Consider the following 18,067-nt stretch of genomic DNA (forward strand, 5'->3'; position numbering starts at 1 on the left):
ACATTTATGGTCAAAATAAAGCCTTTTCAAATGAATACTGTTTTTCTTCATATTTGATATTCTGAGGTGTTATTTATTAGCTCTTGCAGTCAATGATAAAATGTCCTCATTATGGCTGTCAATGTTTGATGAAAATTGAATGTATAAGATTCATGCTTTAATGTGTCTATTATCTTGTTTTCCGGTTTGAATTTTGCTAACTTTTTGAAATATATTCATCTTAAATAATTACAAAAATATCAAATATTAAACTTTGTATGCCTGATATAAAACATAAAAAATGGGATTCAAATTATCTTAGAAAATAGTGTGTATGATGTTATCTTCTAAGACTACAATTCAAAATCCAAACAAATCAATAAATACACAGGTAAGCTTAAAATATTAATCACCTTTTTTCTGTACAAATAAATATCAATTAATATGCATATCAACAATTGTTGAGAAAACTCTCAATATTGTTGAACCATAAATCTCCATGTTAACTCAGCAAATCACAACTTTGAAGATTTCCCATCAGCCATTGCCATAATGAATCTTTTCCCATTCACAGAAATCCAATATTTAGTCGGAATTAGAATTATACAACCACAACACTTTCATTTTAAGGTCAATAAACATGAAGATTGCAGTAAGATTTCCTGCTAAGATCCTGACTGTCATTGGTCAATATCAATATTGCACACAAATAAATTGTTTTATCTTATTCCAGGCACAAAACTACCAGCTTACCTTACAAAATACAGTTTTCACCTTAATTAGGGCTGGTGTATTGTATACTGATAATGGAATAGTGGTCAGATGTTATGTTCTGCTGGAAAGGATGGAAAAATAAATGTGACAGGTGATGGTCTGTTGTAGATCATCAGGTTAGCGGATCAATACATAGACTGTTTCTTGGATTAACATTGTGAAATCATTCTGTAATTGAGGTAGAAGGACCTACAGAAATTGATGATCTTTATTAAAAAATATTATAATTTATTTCCATACTACATAATTATCTGGACATTATTTAAAGCTGAGGTGTTGATCACAATGCAAATGATGAAAGAAAAGTTTATATAACTGTTGATATTAAACTAACTGGGTGGCTTTTAACTTTTGAACTGGCTGTTTAGCCCTCTAACAGTCAGTCTTACTGTTGACACAGAATTGTTTAGCCTGTATTTAATTTTAATCCCTATCATGAAATGCCATGTCCTAAAGCTAATACATATGCATATCAAACTAAGACTTACCAAAAGTACCCTTTTACAGACCTGTAAAAGAGCTTAATTTGGTGTAAAATAGCATTTTTTGATAATCACATTTTTGTTATTCAAAGTTTCTCTTTATCTACCATTGTTTCTGCAAAAGCACAGATGTGGGTAGAAATTTTCATTTAAGGGCAATAACTCCTATTAGGAGTTGACTAACATTTTAAGCCATTTGGTCTTATTTGCTCATCCTTTCTGCTTTTTATAAGTTCTCTTTATCTACAACAGTATGTGCAAAAATAGGTGTCTTTGGGCCATGTGAGTCAATATCCCTTTATTTGATTTATTTATAGATCTTAATATCTGGCTGAACAATTTTGCTGTTTACAGCTTTTTGTAATTTTGATAGTATGATGTAAATGTTGAAATTAAAATGGCAATATTAAAACATGTAAACTATGCAAAATAATCAAAATCAATGAACCATGGCTGAAGGTGCAGGGCCAAATAACTTCCATGGAATTGAGAAATGACAATGCTTATAAAACTGCATACCAATACCATTGACACATCATAAGTGGTTCCCTTAAAACTAATCTAAACACAAACTTTAATGTGTACACTATGCAAAAGTTTCTAAGTAAATGCACGATGATGAGGGGCAGGGCCATATAATCTCCATGACAAACTATGAGACTTTCAAATGCTCATACAGCTGCATACCAAATCTCATTGACTGAACAATAGTTGTTTATCTTAAACTGATCTCATAACAAACTTAAACATGTAAACTATGCAAAACATTCAAAGTCAATAGACCATAACTGAAGAGAGGGGCCAAATAATTATGAAAATGGGATGTTCCAATGCTAATACATCTGCATACAAAATATCATTGTCTTACCGCTATTGGTTCCCTCTAAACTGATCTAATCACAAACTAATACGTGTAAACTTGGCAAAAAGTCAATAGACCATGATTGAGTGGACAGGGCCAAATAGTCTCAATGGAAACGAGATGTACCAATGCTAATAGAACAGCATACCAAATAAACTGACCAAATCACAAACTAACTCATTGTCCAGGCTGCAAATTTCTTTGAGGTAAGACAAACAAGTGAAACTGCGAGCTACTGCTCACTGATGATACCCCCGCCCGCCCAGGAAGTTGTAGAGTGATGAATCTGAAAACACAACACACGGTATAGCTGACTTATATAAACCCTGAAACCAAATTTCAGAAATCCTTGTATTGTAGTTCCTGAGAAAAATGTGACGAAAATTTTCAACTTGGCTATCATGTGTAAAATGATACAAGTGTTCGGTAAACAGGAAGTTGTTAATTGAATGAATCTAAAAACACATCACACAGTAGAGCTGACTTATATAAACCCTGAAACCAAATTTCAGAAATCCTTGTATTGTAGTTCCTGAGAAAAATGTGACGAAATTTTCAACTTGGCCATCATGTGTAAAATAATACAAGTGTTCGGTAAACAGGAAGTTGTTGAGTGATGAATCTGAAAAAGCATCATACAGTATAGCTGACTTATATAAACCCTGAAACCAAATTTCAAAAATTCTTATGATGTAGTTCCTGAGAAAAATGCGACGAAAAAAATTCATGGGACGGATGGACTGACGGATAGACGGACAGACAGAGGTAAAACAGTATACCCCCACTTTTTTAAAGCGGGGGTATAAAAATTGGGATGCTTCATGTTTGTACCTTTTTTAGTGTTAAAAAAAAATACCAATAAACTGTTGACACTGAGATATGTCTGGCCTGTCGGCATAAAATTCAGAAAAAGACAATCTGATGGACAGCAACATTGCTAATCAATTCAAAGTTGCTGAACCAACTAGTGGGTAGGGCCTCGAAATGGTTGACAAACTGAGATGTACAGACAGCAATGTAACTTTATAGATAATATTGTCTATTGTCATTAGCTAGTTCCCATCAAACTAACTTAATAGGAAAGCTTAACATTGAAAATTGTTAATTGATTGAAAGTCACTGGACCATGACCTAGTGGGCAGAGCCTTGAAATAGTGGTCAAACAGATATATACTGATAGTAATGCAACTTTATAGAAAATATCATTGATCTATCGCAAGCAGTTCATATCAAACTAACTTAAGCAGAAAACTTGTCATTGAAAATTGCTAATTAATTGAAAGTCACTGAACCATGGCCTAGAGGGCAGGGCCTCAAAATAGTCATCAAACTGATATGTACTGATAGCAATGCAACTACACACAAAATATCATGAATCTATCAAAAGTAGTTCCTATCAATCTAACTTAAGCATAAAACTTAACATTTAAAATTGCTAATTAATTCAAAGTCACTGGACCATGGCCTAGGGGGCAAGGCCTCAAAATTGTCATCAAACTGATATATACTGATAGTAATGCATCTTCATACAAAATATCAATGATCTATAACAAGTAGTTCCTATCAAACTGACTTAAGCAGAAAACTTAACAATTGTTGACGTCGTCGCCAGAAAAGCAATCCCTATGTCACGCTTTCTGCGACTTTCATAACAGGCGAGACAAAAAATAAATACTCTAAAGAGCCTGTATCACTCACCTAAATCCTCAACAATAGCCATTTTTTTTAGTAATAATCATCATGAAAGGGCAATAAATCTATAAAGAGTAAACTGACAATTTCAGTCATGTTGACAACAAGTTGTCTTAAGATTTCAGCTATGATGGCTTATTCGTAAATATTGTCTTGTTGATCATTTATGATATACAGAGTATCTATCTATCTATTATTGTTTTCAAAATAATAGACAAAAATGCAAAAAATTGGAATAAACTGTCATTAAAGGTTAATAACTTCAATAAGGAGTCAACTGACATTTTCGTTCATGATGACTTATTTGTAGATCTTGACCTGTTGATTATTTTGGATTTTGAAGATTCTTTTTATCTATTATAGTTTTTAAGATATAAGGCAAAAATGCAAAATAATGGTAAAAATCGTCATTAAAGAGCAATAACTCCAATTATTAAGGACTTGTCTGATGATTTCAGCCATGTTGACTTATTTATAGATCTTGTCTTGATTATTGTTTTTCCTAATAAAAATTTCTCTGCATCTATAATAGTTTTCAAAAAAGTAGGCAAAAATGAAAACAAATGATAAAATTTGACATTAAAGGGTTATAACTCCTATGAGAAGTGGTCTGAAAGTTTAAATGCAAATGGAGAGCATGTAAATTTCAACATTTTTAACATTTCTGCCCCTGTCAGATTTCTCTATTCAAAGCAGTTTTTCAAGATAATAGACAAAACTATTTTTAGCAATGTCGGCCCTCATGGTTGACAGGTGGAGTCATCGGACACATTTTTTAAACTAGATACCCCAATAATGATTGTGGCCAAGTTTGGTGAAATTTTGCCCAGTAGTTTCAGAGGAGAAGATTTTTGTAAAAGTTAATGGACGACAATGAACAATAGACACCAAGTGATGAGAAAAGCTCACTTGGTCTTTCGGTCAGGTGAACTATAAAAAACTAGAGGCTCTAAAGAGCCTGTGTCGCTCACCTTGGTCTATGTGCATATTAAACAATGGACACAGATGGATTCATGACAAAATTGTGTTTTGGTGATGGTGATGTGTTTGTAGATCTTACTTTACTGAACATTCTTGCTCCTTACTATTATCTCTATCTATAATGAACTTGGCACAGTAGTTACAGTGGAAAATATTTTGTAAAAATTTACAAAAATTTACAAAATTTATGAAAATTGTAAAAAATTGACTATAAAGGGCAATAACTCCTTAAGGGGTCAATTGACAATTTTGGTCATGTTGACTTATTTGTAGATCTAACTTTGCTGTACATTATTGCTGTTTACAGTTTATCTCTATCTATAATAATATTCAAGATAATAACCAAAAACGGCAAAATTTTCTTAAAATTACCAATTCAGGGGCAGCAACCTAACATGTTGCCTGATTGGTCTGAAAATTTCAGGGCAGATAGATCTTGACCTAATGAACAATTTTATACCATTAGATTTGCTCTAAATGCTTTGGTTTCAGAGATATGAGCCAATAACTGCATTTTACCCTATGTTTTATTTTTTTGCCATGTCGGCCATCTTGGTTTGCGGGCAGGGTCATCGGACACATTTTTTAAACTAGATACCCTAATGATGATTGTGGACAATTTTGGTTAAATTTGTCTAAGTAGTTTCAGAGGAGAAGATTTTTGTAAAAGATTACAAAAATTTACGAAAAATGGTTAAAATTGACTATAAAGGGCAATAACTCCTTAAGGGGTCAACTGACCATTTTGGTCAAGTTGACTTATTTGTAGATCATACTTTGCTGAACATTATTGCTGTTTACAGTTTATCTCTATCTATAATAATATTCAAGATAATAACCAAAATGGGCAAAATTTCCTTAAAATTACCAATTCAGGGGCAGCAATCCAACAACGGGTTGTCTGATTCATCTGAAAATTTCAGGGCAGATAGATCTTGACCTAATAAACAATTTTACCCCATGTCAGATTTGCTCTAAATGCTTTGGTTTCAGAGATATAAGCCAAAATCTACATTTTACCCCTATGTTCTATTTTTAGCCATGGCGGCCATCTTGGTTGGTTGGCGGGGTCATCGGACACATTTTTTAAACTAGATACCCCAATGATGATTGTGGCCAAGTTTGGTCAAATTTGGCCCAGTAGTTTCAGAGGAGAAGATTTTTGTAAAAGTTTACGGACGACGGACGCAAAGTGATGAGAAAAGCTCACTTGACCTTTCAGGTCAGGTGAGCTAAAAAGTTATAACATCTCTACTGCAAGTACATGAGTTCATAAATACTTAGGCACTTGATAAATTGCAATTTTGTAGAACTTTTAAAGCTGATAATTTCTGCTGTAAACTGTTAACAGCTTCTGTCGTTCTATAATAGTTTCAAAATTATAGGCAAATATTGTCATATACAATTTTAGTATGTAGATCTGTATTGTTTAACGTTTTTTCTGTTTATAGTTTAAGTCTATCTATTATAGTTTTCAAGATAATTGACTTAAATAAGAAAAAAAGTCATTTAATGGAAACAACTGCTATACTGATCGAGTGAAATGATTGTTTCATTCACATTGGTATATTTTTAAATCTTGTAATTGAGACTAATCATATTTGCTATTTACATTTTCTGGCCATCTATAATAGTGATAATGCATGTTATTGGGCAAAGAATTCATCTGATAATTTTTATGAAAATAAAAGGTATATTTATTTTGACAACCTGAATATTTTTTCAGTTAGTTTTCAAGATTAACCTGTTTTCTAATTTTGACCATGATCATAATGTATAAAATTTCCTTTTACATGTATAGAACACTTTTACATTTTAGTGGAGGGGTTCAAAGCACTTTATATGATTAGTGAGATAATCTGTTTTGACACTTGATTAATATTATGAACACTAATGTGTTCATGTTGCATAAATTAAACTATAATAGATAGAGAGATGCACACATGTTTCCACTTGTTCTAATATTAAATTAATCTTCCATATTCCAATGGTGTAAATTAAAAAATGTATCAACAAAGTCTTGATTAATATTACATTAACTGATCCAATAATTACCTAAAACCTTTTAAAAAAGTATTTGAATTCTTTGTGCAAATTGCTTGTAAAAATACAATTTTATTTGTCAACATTCACTTAATATTCATTCTTTAGAAATTAAGGGGAGATAACAAACTTGACTATTGGTATATACACAATTTACAGTATGCTGTATGGTATACACATTTTTTAAAAGATCGTTACTTTTCATTTCTAGGGGAAGTTTGCAAGCTGTGCTTTATAAATAGTTGGGCAATCATACTGTACCCAGTCTAGGTTGTTATCATAGGTACCTGGGGATAGGATAATTTTTTAACTCTCCCCCTTTTTTCCAAAATCTGTTATTTTTTGTTTTCTTTTAATTACAATTATTGTTGCATTTTTCTGTGTTACATTAAAATAAGTATACTATATGTGTATATATATAGTATATTAACATGTATTTATTATTTACTATCAATTCAAAAGTTAACTATCCACAGCATTGTCTTTTTTTATTTTGTTTGTAAAGCTAGCATCAAAAACATTTTTAATTGTCTGGATTTTTTTCATGTAATTTTTATAGCAGCTCAAAAATAATTTGGGGTACACTTATTCTTCTTCTTATCCTGTCTATCCGCCTTTCGGTTTGTCCGTATTAGGTGTATGTGTGAGGGGGTGGACAGGGGGGTACCCTTCTCCCACCTCCTGCCCCTATCTCCCACCTCCCACTTTTAGAATCTTTTTTTCTCTTCAACCTATTTTTTGTCTCCCACCTCCCGCCACCTCCCTCAAAAGCTGTCCACCCCCTCATGTGTGTTACTAGTCATTACAACTCTTCCTATAGTCTTTTTTTCACTTAATACCTTTTTGTACATATATAATTGATGATCATATTTTTAGAATTTAAGTCTTTATATAATTAACATATAGCTGGGAGGGTGATAGAGCAGATTGTTCCCCGAGAAAACATTGTCAACCCAGCAAAGCCTAGGTTGACAATGTCTTTTCAAGGGGTAACAATCTGCTCTGTCACCCTCTGAGCTATGTGTTATTTAATTTATTATTCTGAATGTTCTGTTATTACTGTCTATTCAATTTTCAATAAATTGCTTCGCCGAGTGCAGCTGGATACGACCCCAGAGGCCCAACCCTGAACAGTTGGGGCAAAAATGGACGCAATATTTGCGCTTGTTACAGTTCTGAATTTGGATTGTAATTAAATATTTGACACATAAAAGGTTTCTGACACAGAATAACTGTAGTCAAAGAACTTAGAATTGGTTATATGATTTGAATTTATATTCAATTTTTTGCTTTTGTGCAATACACTTTGCTATTGCGAATTGACCCCCCCCTTCCCCCACAAAAAAAAAAATTTAAAAAATGTCCCCCCCCTTTTTTTTTTGCTTTTGTGCAATACACTATGCTGTTGCGTATTAACACCCCCCCCCCCCCCCCCTTTTCCCCACACATTTTTTTTGCAAAAAAAATAATATTTGAAGAATTTTTTCTTTTTAATTTCTGAAATCTGAAATGAGAAAAAATTGACCCCCCACAATTTCTTTTTACCCCCCCCCCCCCCCCTTTTTTTTATGCAAAATTTTTTTTTCGGTCATATAAAACAAACGTGCACACACTGAAATGTCTCGCCTTCTTTACTAATCATTGATATTATGATATTATGTTGATAGTCCTAAATATAAAGCTTTATTACAACTGTCACATAAACTTAACATTAACCAAGTAAACTAAACATTGACCAATGAACCATGAAAATGAGGTCAAGGTCAGATGAACCATGCTAGGCAGGCATATACAACAAATATAGTTGACCTATTGCTTATAGTTTAAGAAAAACAGACCAAAACACAAAAACTTAACACTGAGCAATGAACCTTGAAAATGAGGTCAAGGTCAAATAAAACCTGCGTGAACGACATTTAGATCATAAAATATTTCCATACACCAAATATAGTTGACCTATTGCATATAGTATTAGAAAAAAAGACCAAAACTCAAAAACTTAACTTTGACCACTGAACCATGAAAATGAGGTCAAGGTCAGATGACACCTGCCAGCTAGACATGTACACCTTACAATCATTCCATACACCAAATATAGTAGACCTATTGCATACAGTATAAGAAAAACAGACCAAAACACAAAAACTTAACTATAACCACTGAACCATGAAAATGAGGTCAAGGTCAGATGACACCTGCCAGTTGGACATGTACACCTTACAGTCCTTCCATACACCGAATATACGAGACCTATTGCTTATAGTATCTGAGATATGGACTTGACCACCAAAACTTAACCTTGTTCACTGATCCATGAAATGAGGTCGAGGTCAAGTGAAAACTGTCTGACGGGCATAAGACCTTGCAAGGTACGCACATACCAAATATAGTTATCCTATTACTTATAGTAAGAGAGAATTTAACATTACAAAAAATCTTAACTTTTTTTTCAAGTAGTCACTGAACCATGAAAATGAGGTCAAGGACATTGGACATGTGACTGACAGAAACTTCGTAACATGAGGCATCCATATACACTTTGAAAGTATGAAGCATCCAGATCTTCCACCTTCTAAAATATAAAGCTTTTAAGAAGTTAACTAACGCCGCCGCCGGATCACTATCCCTATGTCGAGCTTTCTGCGACAAAAGTCGCAGGCTCGACAAAAACTAGTACATCTTGTACACAACAACCATCCATATTTGATAAAGCGCACAATTGATCAAGCGTCTCCGTGAAGGGTAATAGAGAATTTGCCATGGAATAGAGTAAATTGTCTCCCTCATAATAACCATTCAAAATCTGGCATTTTGACATGAAGTATAATAAAAATAAATTATCCTACAGCCAAATTGTTGACTTTTTTGTCTTATTTAAAGATTCCTGGGACCAATAGATAAGTATTAGTCCAAGATGATACAATAGCTGATGGTTGCAATTCCTCCTACAGTTTCTATCTACAACTTTGTTTTATTTCCCATAAATTTTGTAGATTAACTGATAAATGTTAAACAATTGACTGAAATCACCACAGTTCAGCCACACTTGGATAAGTTTGTTTTACCAGCAAGAACTTTCACATGATTGATGGTATAATAAGATGAGGGAAAGGTATAATCCTTCCCCCACCTATTTAAATTCTTAAAAAAATTAATCTAACTTGTATTGTGTTGAAAGCTTTCTTTCACTCAGATAATTTTTCCACAAAAATATGTGTTTTTCTTAAAGATTATACCATGACTTTGATTATTAAACATTAAACCACCCATGACTCATGTCACGTTAACTATGACCTTCTATTCATTAAAACATCTATGGTCAAAATATCATTTCAACTATGTGTTTGTTAAATTCTCGGGTACTTTGCATAAATAATTGCATCCCATCATAAACGGCAATTAATGTTTGTTACTAATAATAGGAATCCTCTTCAAATCTTGTTTTGAAACATTCATAGTTTGAAATATTGGGACAACATGATCACTTTTGCTATATAACAGGTTCTGCCTGAAATATACTTCTTATTTTTTTTTTATATATGATGTCTTTTGTTTATTTCTATGTCATTCAAATTTTTTGCCTCATTAGTTTACATTATTGACCTTGTTTATTATATATTATATTATTGTCATTATATAATTGAGTTAAAAATCATCATTTGAGGGTAATAACTCCTGTAAGGAGTGAATAGACAACTTCTGTTATATATTGACTTGTTAGTACATCTAATGTTTCCTGGTAATTTTACTGTTTACAGTTGCTCTCTTTCTATTATAGTTTTCAAGATAATTATATTAAAAGCAAAATTGGTTAAAAAAAATCATCATTTCTGTGCAAGAACCACTATAAGGAGTCATCTGACAATTTTGGACAAAATGGAAAGAAGGTAGATCTTGATACCCTGATCATATTTGCTGTCAGATTTTCTATATTTATTATGGTTTTCATAGATATTAAACCATAACTAATGTGGCACGTTGGTTTAGTGGGAGGAACAAAAATTCATATTTATTTGAATTATTCAGCCTAAGTTTTGTTGATATTGGTCCAGAGGTTACAGAGAAGATTTTTGAAAAAGTTTATGATGACAGACACGACGATGACTGACAACTATAATGGATTCAAAGTGATGCAACACTTCACATGGCAGCAATAGCTCACATTAAGAAAACAGTGAAGAACTTCTTTCTAAATAGTTGATCCAAAAGGTTTATTTTTGTTTTTGTATATATATTATAGGACTTAAAACAATAGTAAACTTATTACATTTTGTATTTGTTACTTCCTGTGATTTCATTTTCTGTAATAGGAATGGAACTTTTTCAATTTTCAGCAGGTACTTTTATATAATACAAATGTACTGATAACTACCTTATATTATAATATATTTCTTTGGGTGGTACTTGTCAGCACAAAAGAAGGTAAAAGTACAAGGTACAGCCCTGCTAACTTCTACATCCGTTAAATACGTTGGTTCTCCAACCAATAATGTGATCTCAGATATATTCATTGAAAACATTCATACAATTATTCATGCTATTATAAACCATTTCAAAATGATGTAACAATAATGCTTACTACTATCTTACATCACCCAAATAAACTACCAGGAGACATGTTTTAATACATATATTACATTTATAACTGAAACCATTAGACAACAGGAATGTCTATCATACCAATATAGTACCAATTAAAAGTTCATTACTGCTCAAACTACTGTTATCAAAACCAATTTGACTAGGAAAATATCACCTTTATACTCCACAGACTATCATGTCTATTAGATATTGTAAACACCTGATGAATACAGGCTGGAAATATGCAGAAAAAAACTCATTTGAAATAGGGTAAGTGTATATAAAACAAGGATTCAACAAAATAAACTAGTTTAATATCAATTGATATTCTAGGTAGTCAAAACAGATTATATTTACTCATTTCTCAAACCAAGTACAAGATCAGTCAACTCAAAAACCTATGTTTGAAATCTTTTGCATTGGTTTAAAACCACAATTTGCATGATAAGGAATCTATATGTTTTTTCCTTACCAAAATTTCATCATTCAAGTGCAAAGACTGTAAAAACTATAAAAAAAAAAATTTCTTCAAACTACGTCATTGAACATAGAATAAATTGAAAATTTTCTTTTGCTATATTATTTGTTATTGAACATAATATTAGCAGACACTTATTTATAGTGAATAATTTTTTCCCAAAACTTTAAGAAAATATAAGACACAAATTGGACAACTTACTGCTTTTAGATAATAATCAATTTCAACATCATAAATCCTTTGAGACAATATGCTATCTTGTCAAATTGTCAGACAACACACAATATATTCATTAAGTAAAATAAATTGTAAAGAAGCCCTTCACAAAACATGTTCAAAGTCAACATGCGGTCACGTAACATTTTTATGTTTACATATACATGTAAAGTAGAGATAAATGTCTTATTCATAAATGTATTTGTGTATGATTCTGAAGATCAATACATTAGGAATGGAGGAGTGATGTAAGTGGAGTAAACTTGATAAAAACATGAATGCTCAAGAATAAATAATTTTTCATAAGCGTGGTATGATACATTCTCATAAAACAGTCATATCAATCTTATTTACTGTAAGAAAGTTCCAAAACTGCATTAATGCTCAAGGTCATAATAAACATTCAACACAGTTTATATCTGATTCTCTCTCTGTTTTATCTTGTCTTCTTTTTAAATTACTTCCTCTTTCCATATAAAAGTTTGTTATGACTTTCAAATTCTTTTGACTAAAGTACAAATTGATACATTCAAAACAGTCCCTTGCATCAATGGTATTTAATTAACATACACAATCATTGAGCCATACAAAGTACATCAAAGATGGGGCATGGGGTAGAGAATTAATAAATGATGCTACTGTATCATACCTGCTATAAACTGTTATCACAGAGATATGCCTCGCTTTTCTGTTTTTGATTATGCAAATGTTGAAATTAAAATGGTAATACTTAACAAGTTAGGCTAATATTCAAAGTCAATGAACCATGACTGAGGTTCATGGCTAAACCATCTCCATGTGAATGAGATGCGCCAATGCTAATACAACTGCAATACCAAATATCATTGACTTATTACAAGTTGTTCCCTTTAAACAGACCTAAACACAAACATTAACTTGTAAACTATGTAAAAGTTTCAAAGTCAATGAACCATGAAGAGGGGGTGGAGCTAAATAATCTCCATGGAAACGATACTTACAAAAGCCAATAAATTTGCATACCAAATATCATTGACTTAACATTAGCAGTTCATCTAAAACTGATCTTATCACAAACTAATACATGTAAACTGAGCAAAAGTTTCAAAGTCAATAGCCATGACTGAGGGGATGGGGCCAAATATTCTCCATTGAAATGAGATGTGCTAATGCTTATACAACTGAATACCAATTAACATTGGCCTACCACTAATGGTTCCCCTTGAACTGACCTAATCACAAACTAATACATGTTAACTAAGCAAAATTTTCAAAGTCAATAGACCATGACTGAGGGGGCAGGGCCAAATAATCTCCATTGAAATGAGATGTGCCAATACTAATACAACTGTATACCAAATATGATTGACCTACAACTTGTGGTTCACCACAAACTAGACCTAATCACAAACTAATACATTGTTGACGCCTCCGCCCCCAACGCCGGAAACAGCATACCTATGTCTCGCTTTTAGACTCCGTCAAGCGAGACAAAAATGGGCTAATGTGGTTATAAATTTGGGAGGCAACTCAAACATGCTTATGCTGAATAATCATACTAAATATAATTTTGATAAGTTTGCAAATAGCCTGAAAGATTTCAATTAATGGTACTAGCTAAAAGGATATCAAATTCAGCAGAAAGCTTATAAAAAAAAATCTTAATAAAGATGACTGTGTCAGACATCCTTGAAATGTGTGTCAGTCATATATCATATAAGGAAGACATCTACAATACAAATAGAGGTTACAATCTACACTCTTTAGTAGGATGTCCTTGTAAACTAATAAGTATACATTGTTATCGAAGTGCAATATTACCAGTAGTAAAGGAATTCCACACAAAAGCACATAAAAAATGACTTGTACTTGAAAAAATCTACTGCCATTAAATTATTCTGGCTATTTGTAAAGTCCACTGACATAAGACTGTATTGTACTGATCAATGTTGAATATGTTATTCAATGTAGAATGAGGTCTTAGATCAATGTATATTACTAGGAGATCAATAAAACACATGCCTTCATCCCAATCAATAAATCATTTTCTGTTTGAACACAAACTGTACACAATAATATTCTAAAAGGTCACACTAAATACTTGATTCTTACAATACAGTGTTACAATAGAAAACATTCAATAGATCAACAGGGAGAAAGTCAAGAATTAACACCACAACTACATAATAATTTTCCAACCAATAGTGTTGACATATTATTGTGATCTTCCATTCCCCTAGAAATTTGATTCATGATTAACTGGTTTATCTGCACACAACTAACAGGGAAAAGTAACTTGTTTTAAAAAATTTTTATTTAAACTTACCACTACTGCTTTGTTCAATATTGGCATGTATTAAACATGTGAAATGGAAAATTAAATGGTAAACAAAAGTGCAATACCACTGTGACACATCTCAGTATACTCACTTCATTACCATTTCCATTTATAGGAATGTCCTCTGGAGGTCTGAAAGCTGATCCTCCAAGAGTATGTCTCCTTGGCACTTGTTTCACTGGTTGTTGTTTCCTCTGTAGTGAATTAGATCCAGGTGCAGATCTTGGCTGTGACTTACTGCGGACATGGATACCAGTCATAGAGACATCCCAGAAACTATCCAGATCCTCATAATTGTTCCCCTTTATATTTTCAGCACTTCCATATATCTTTCTGGCAGTGTAATCTGAAAAAAATTATGGAATAAAATTGTTGAATATATATCTATTTATTGATCCTCTTAATCAGATCCCTATATTTTGTTTCATTTTCCCTTGGACCCTATCATACTGGCTGATAGTCACCAACAAACAGACAGAGTCATTAGGGGCTAATCAAGTACATGTGATATTGGTACTCAACAACAAGGTAAAGAAAGTAATTGAATCATATCTCAAAGCATACAAATTACATTGTAGAATTATTCTGTTAATTACAAATTAGTTTGTAAAATAAATAGAATATGTCTCTGTGTGCACCACCTCACTATCTTATTTCCTGTTCAGTAAACCATGAGATCAGATGCACAAGCTTAGTTTTGTATGCAATATTAAAAGTTCACATCATATAAATGATCATGTGTACTCAGTTTCAAGTTGATATGACCACAACTTCATGGTAGACCTAGTGTACCAAAAATTTTAACCTGAGAATGTTTTGATCACTATCGCATTTCCAGTTACCTGTGGAATCAGGTTCAACCCCACAATTTGGCATATAATATAACTAGAGGCTCTCAAGAGTCTGTGTCGCTCACCTGATTCTACTTTGGTTTTGGAAATCATGTAAAAATAGATTAAAATCATAACAGATACCCTAATAATGAGTGAGGCCAAATTTGGTTTAATATTGGCCCTGTAATTTAATAAAAAATCCTGGTGGCCATCTTGAACAGTAAATCGGCAACAAAGTAGCAACACTTCATCAGCTCCTCATAAGAAACATTTATGCCATGTTTGGTTTCATTGCATTCAGTGAACCCCAAGAATAAGCATTTGTATGTATTTCCCTTAGGGTCTTATGTTAAAGGAAATCCCCCCACTGGTGGTCATCTTGGATGAAGGATCAGCTTCAAAATAACAACACTTAGTCAGCACCTCATAAGGAACATTCATGCCATGTTTGGTATCATTCCATTCAGTGGTTCTCTAAAAGAAGATATTTGTATGTATTGTCCATAGGGTCCTTTGTTAAACATTGTCCCCCGTTGGCAGCCATCTTGGATGATGGATCGGCTTCAAAGTAGCAACACTTGGTCAACACCTCATAAGGAATATTCATGCCATGTTTGGTTTCATTCCATTCAGTGGTTCTCTAAAAGAAGACATTTGTATGTATTTCCCATAGGGTCCTATGTTAAACTAAGTCCCCTGCTGGCGGCCATCTTGGATTATGGATCGGCTTCAAAGTAACAACACTTGGTCAACACCTCATAAGGAACATTCATGCCATGTTTGGTTTCATTCCATTCAGTGGTTCTCGAAAAGAAGACATTTGTATATATTTCTCATAGGGTCCTAGGTTAAACTAAGTCCGCCGCTGGCGGCCATCTTGGATAATGGATCTGCTTCAAAGTAACAACACTTGATCAGCACCTCATAAGGAACATTCATGCCATGTTTGGTTTCATTCCATTCAGTGGTTCTCTAAAAGAAGACATTTGTATGTATTTCCCATAAGGTCCTAGGTTGAACTTAGTCCCCCGCTGGCGGCCATCTTGGAGTATGGATCAGCTTCAAAGTAACAAAACTTGGTCAACACCTCATAAGGAACATTCATGCCATGTTTGGTTTCATTCCATTAAGTGGTTCTCTAAAAGAAGACATTTGTATGTATTTCCTGTAGGGTCCTATGTTAAACTAAGTCCACCGCTGGCAGCCATCTTGGATGATGGATCGGCTTCAAAGTACCAACACTTGGTCAGCACCTCATAAGGAACATTCATGCCATGTTTAGTTTCATTCCATTCAGTGGTTCTCTAAAAGAAGACATTTGTATGTATTTCCCATAGGGTCCTAGGTTGAACTAAGTCCCCCGCTGGCGGCCATCTTGGAGTATGGATCAGCTTCAAAGTAACAAAATTTGGTCAACACCTCATAAGGAACATTCATGCCATGTTTGGTTTCATTCCATTAAGTGGTTCTCTAAAAGAAGACATTTGTATGTATTTCCCATAGGGTCCTATGTTAAACTAAGTCCCCCACTTGCAGCCATCTTGGATGATGGATCGGCTTCAAAGTAACAAAACTTGGTCAACACATCATAGGGAACATTCATATGTATTTCCCATAGGGTCCTATGTTAAACTAAGTCCCCCACTTGCGGCCATCTTGGATGATGGATCGGCTTAAAAGTAACAACACTTGGTCAGCACCTCATAAAGAACATTCATGCCATGTTTGGTTTCATTCCATTCAGTGGTTCTCTAAAAGAAGACATTTGTATGTATTTCCCATAGGGTCCTAGGTTGAACTAAGTCCCCCGCTGGCGGCCATCTTGGAGTATGGATCGGCTTCAAAGTAACAAAACTTGGTCAACACCTCATAAGGAACATTCATGCCATATTTGGTTTCATTCCATTAAGTGTTTCTCTAAAAGAAGACATTTGTATGTATTTCCCATAGGGTCCTATGTTAAACATTGTCCCCCGTTGGCAGCCATCTTGGATTATGGATCGGCTTCAAAGTAACAACACTTGGTCAGCACCTCATAAGGAACATTCATGCCATGTTTGGTTTCATTCCATTCAGTGGTTCTCTAAAAGAAGACATTTGTATGTATTTCCCATAGGGTCCTATGTTAAAATAAGTCCCCCACTTGCGGCCATCTTGGATGATGGATCAGCTTCAAAGTAACAACACTTGGTCAGCACCTCATAAGGAACATTCATGCCATGTTTGGTTTCATTCCATTCAGTGGTTCTCTAAAAGAAGATATTTGTATGTATTTTCCATAGGGTCCTATGTTAAACTAAGTCCCCCGCTGGCGGCCATCTTGGATGATGGATCGGCTTCAAAGTAACACCACTTGGTCAGCACCTCATAAGGAACATTCATGCCATGTTTGGTTTCATTCCATTCAGTGGTTCTCTAGAAGAAGTTCAAAATGTAAAAAGTTAACGACGACGACGGACACCAAGTGATGAGAAAAGCTCACTTGGCCCTTTGGGCCAGGTGAGCTTAAAAGCACATCATGATGAAAATATGTACTAAGTTTCAAGTTAATGTGACTAAAATTTCATTGTAAACTACCATAATCAAAATCTTTAACCTTATTAGGGATGGACAAATGGACACAGACCAGAAAACATAATGCACCCTTACTACAGTAGGTGGGGCATACAAAGTATGAATACCAAACATATCCAGGACAACCATTATAAATGTCTTTATGAGTAGTGTTGTAGGTCCATAAGTTGGACAGTAAATGTATCCAGATATAGTGCATGCTATGGGTCAAACCAATTTTTAATTGGCAAAAATAAATACCATTAAACACAAAAG

The 18,067-nt window shown here is 33.5% G+C and overlaps 1 protein-coding gene and 1 long non-coding RNA gene across 4 annotated transcripts in view; one reads left to right on the forward strand and one right to left on the reverse strand.

Annotated features, from left to right (window-relative positions):
* The window catches only part of LOC127730430 (uncharacterized), a 157,980-nt gene that overhangs the window by 107,009 nt on the left and 32,904 nt on the right, over positions 1 to 18,067 (forward strand). The window lies entirely within an intron of this gene.
* The window catches only part of LOC127730413 (coiled-coil domain-containing protein CG32809-like), a 90,243-nt gene that overhangs the window by 51,703 nt on the left and 20,473 nt on the right, over positions 1 to 18,067 (reverse strand). For all 3 annotated transcript variants that reach the window (XM_052238816.1, XM_052238815.1, XM_052238817.1), the window contains exon 2: positions 14,498 to 14,751. In XM_052238816.1, coding sequence (XP_052094776.1) covers positions 14,498 to 14,751 — 254 coding nt within the window. The remainder of the gene's footprint in view (positions 1 to 14,497; positions 14,752 to 18,067) is intronic.

The sequence above is a fragment of the Mytilus californianus genome, unplaced genomic scaffold (genome assembly GCF_021869535.1).
Source record: "Mytilus californianus isolate M0D057914Y unplaced genomic scaffold, xbMytCali1.0.p SCAF_2, whole genome shotgun sequence".
Classification (NCBI taxonomy): Eukaryota; Metazoa; Mollusca; class Bivalvia; order Mytilida; family Mytilidae; genus Mytilus; species Mytilus californianus.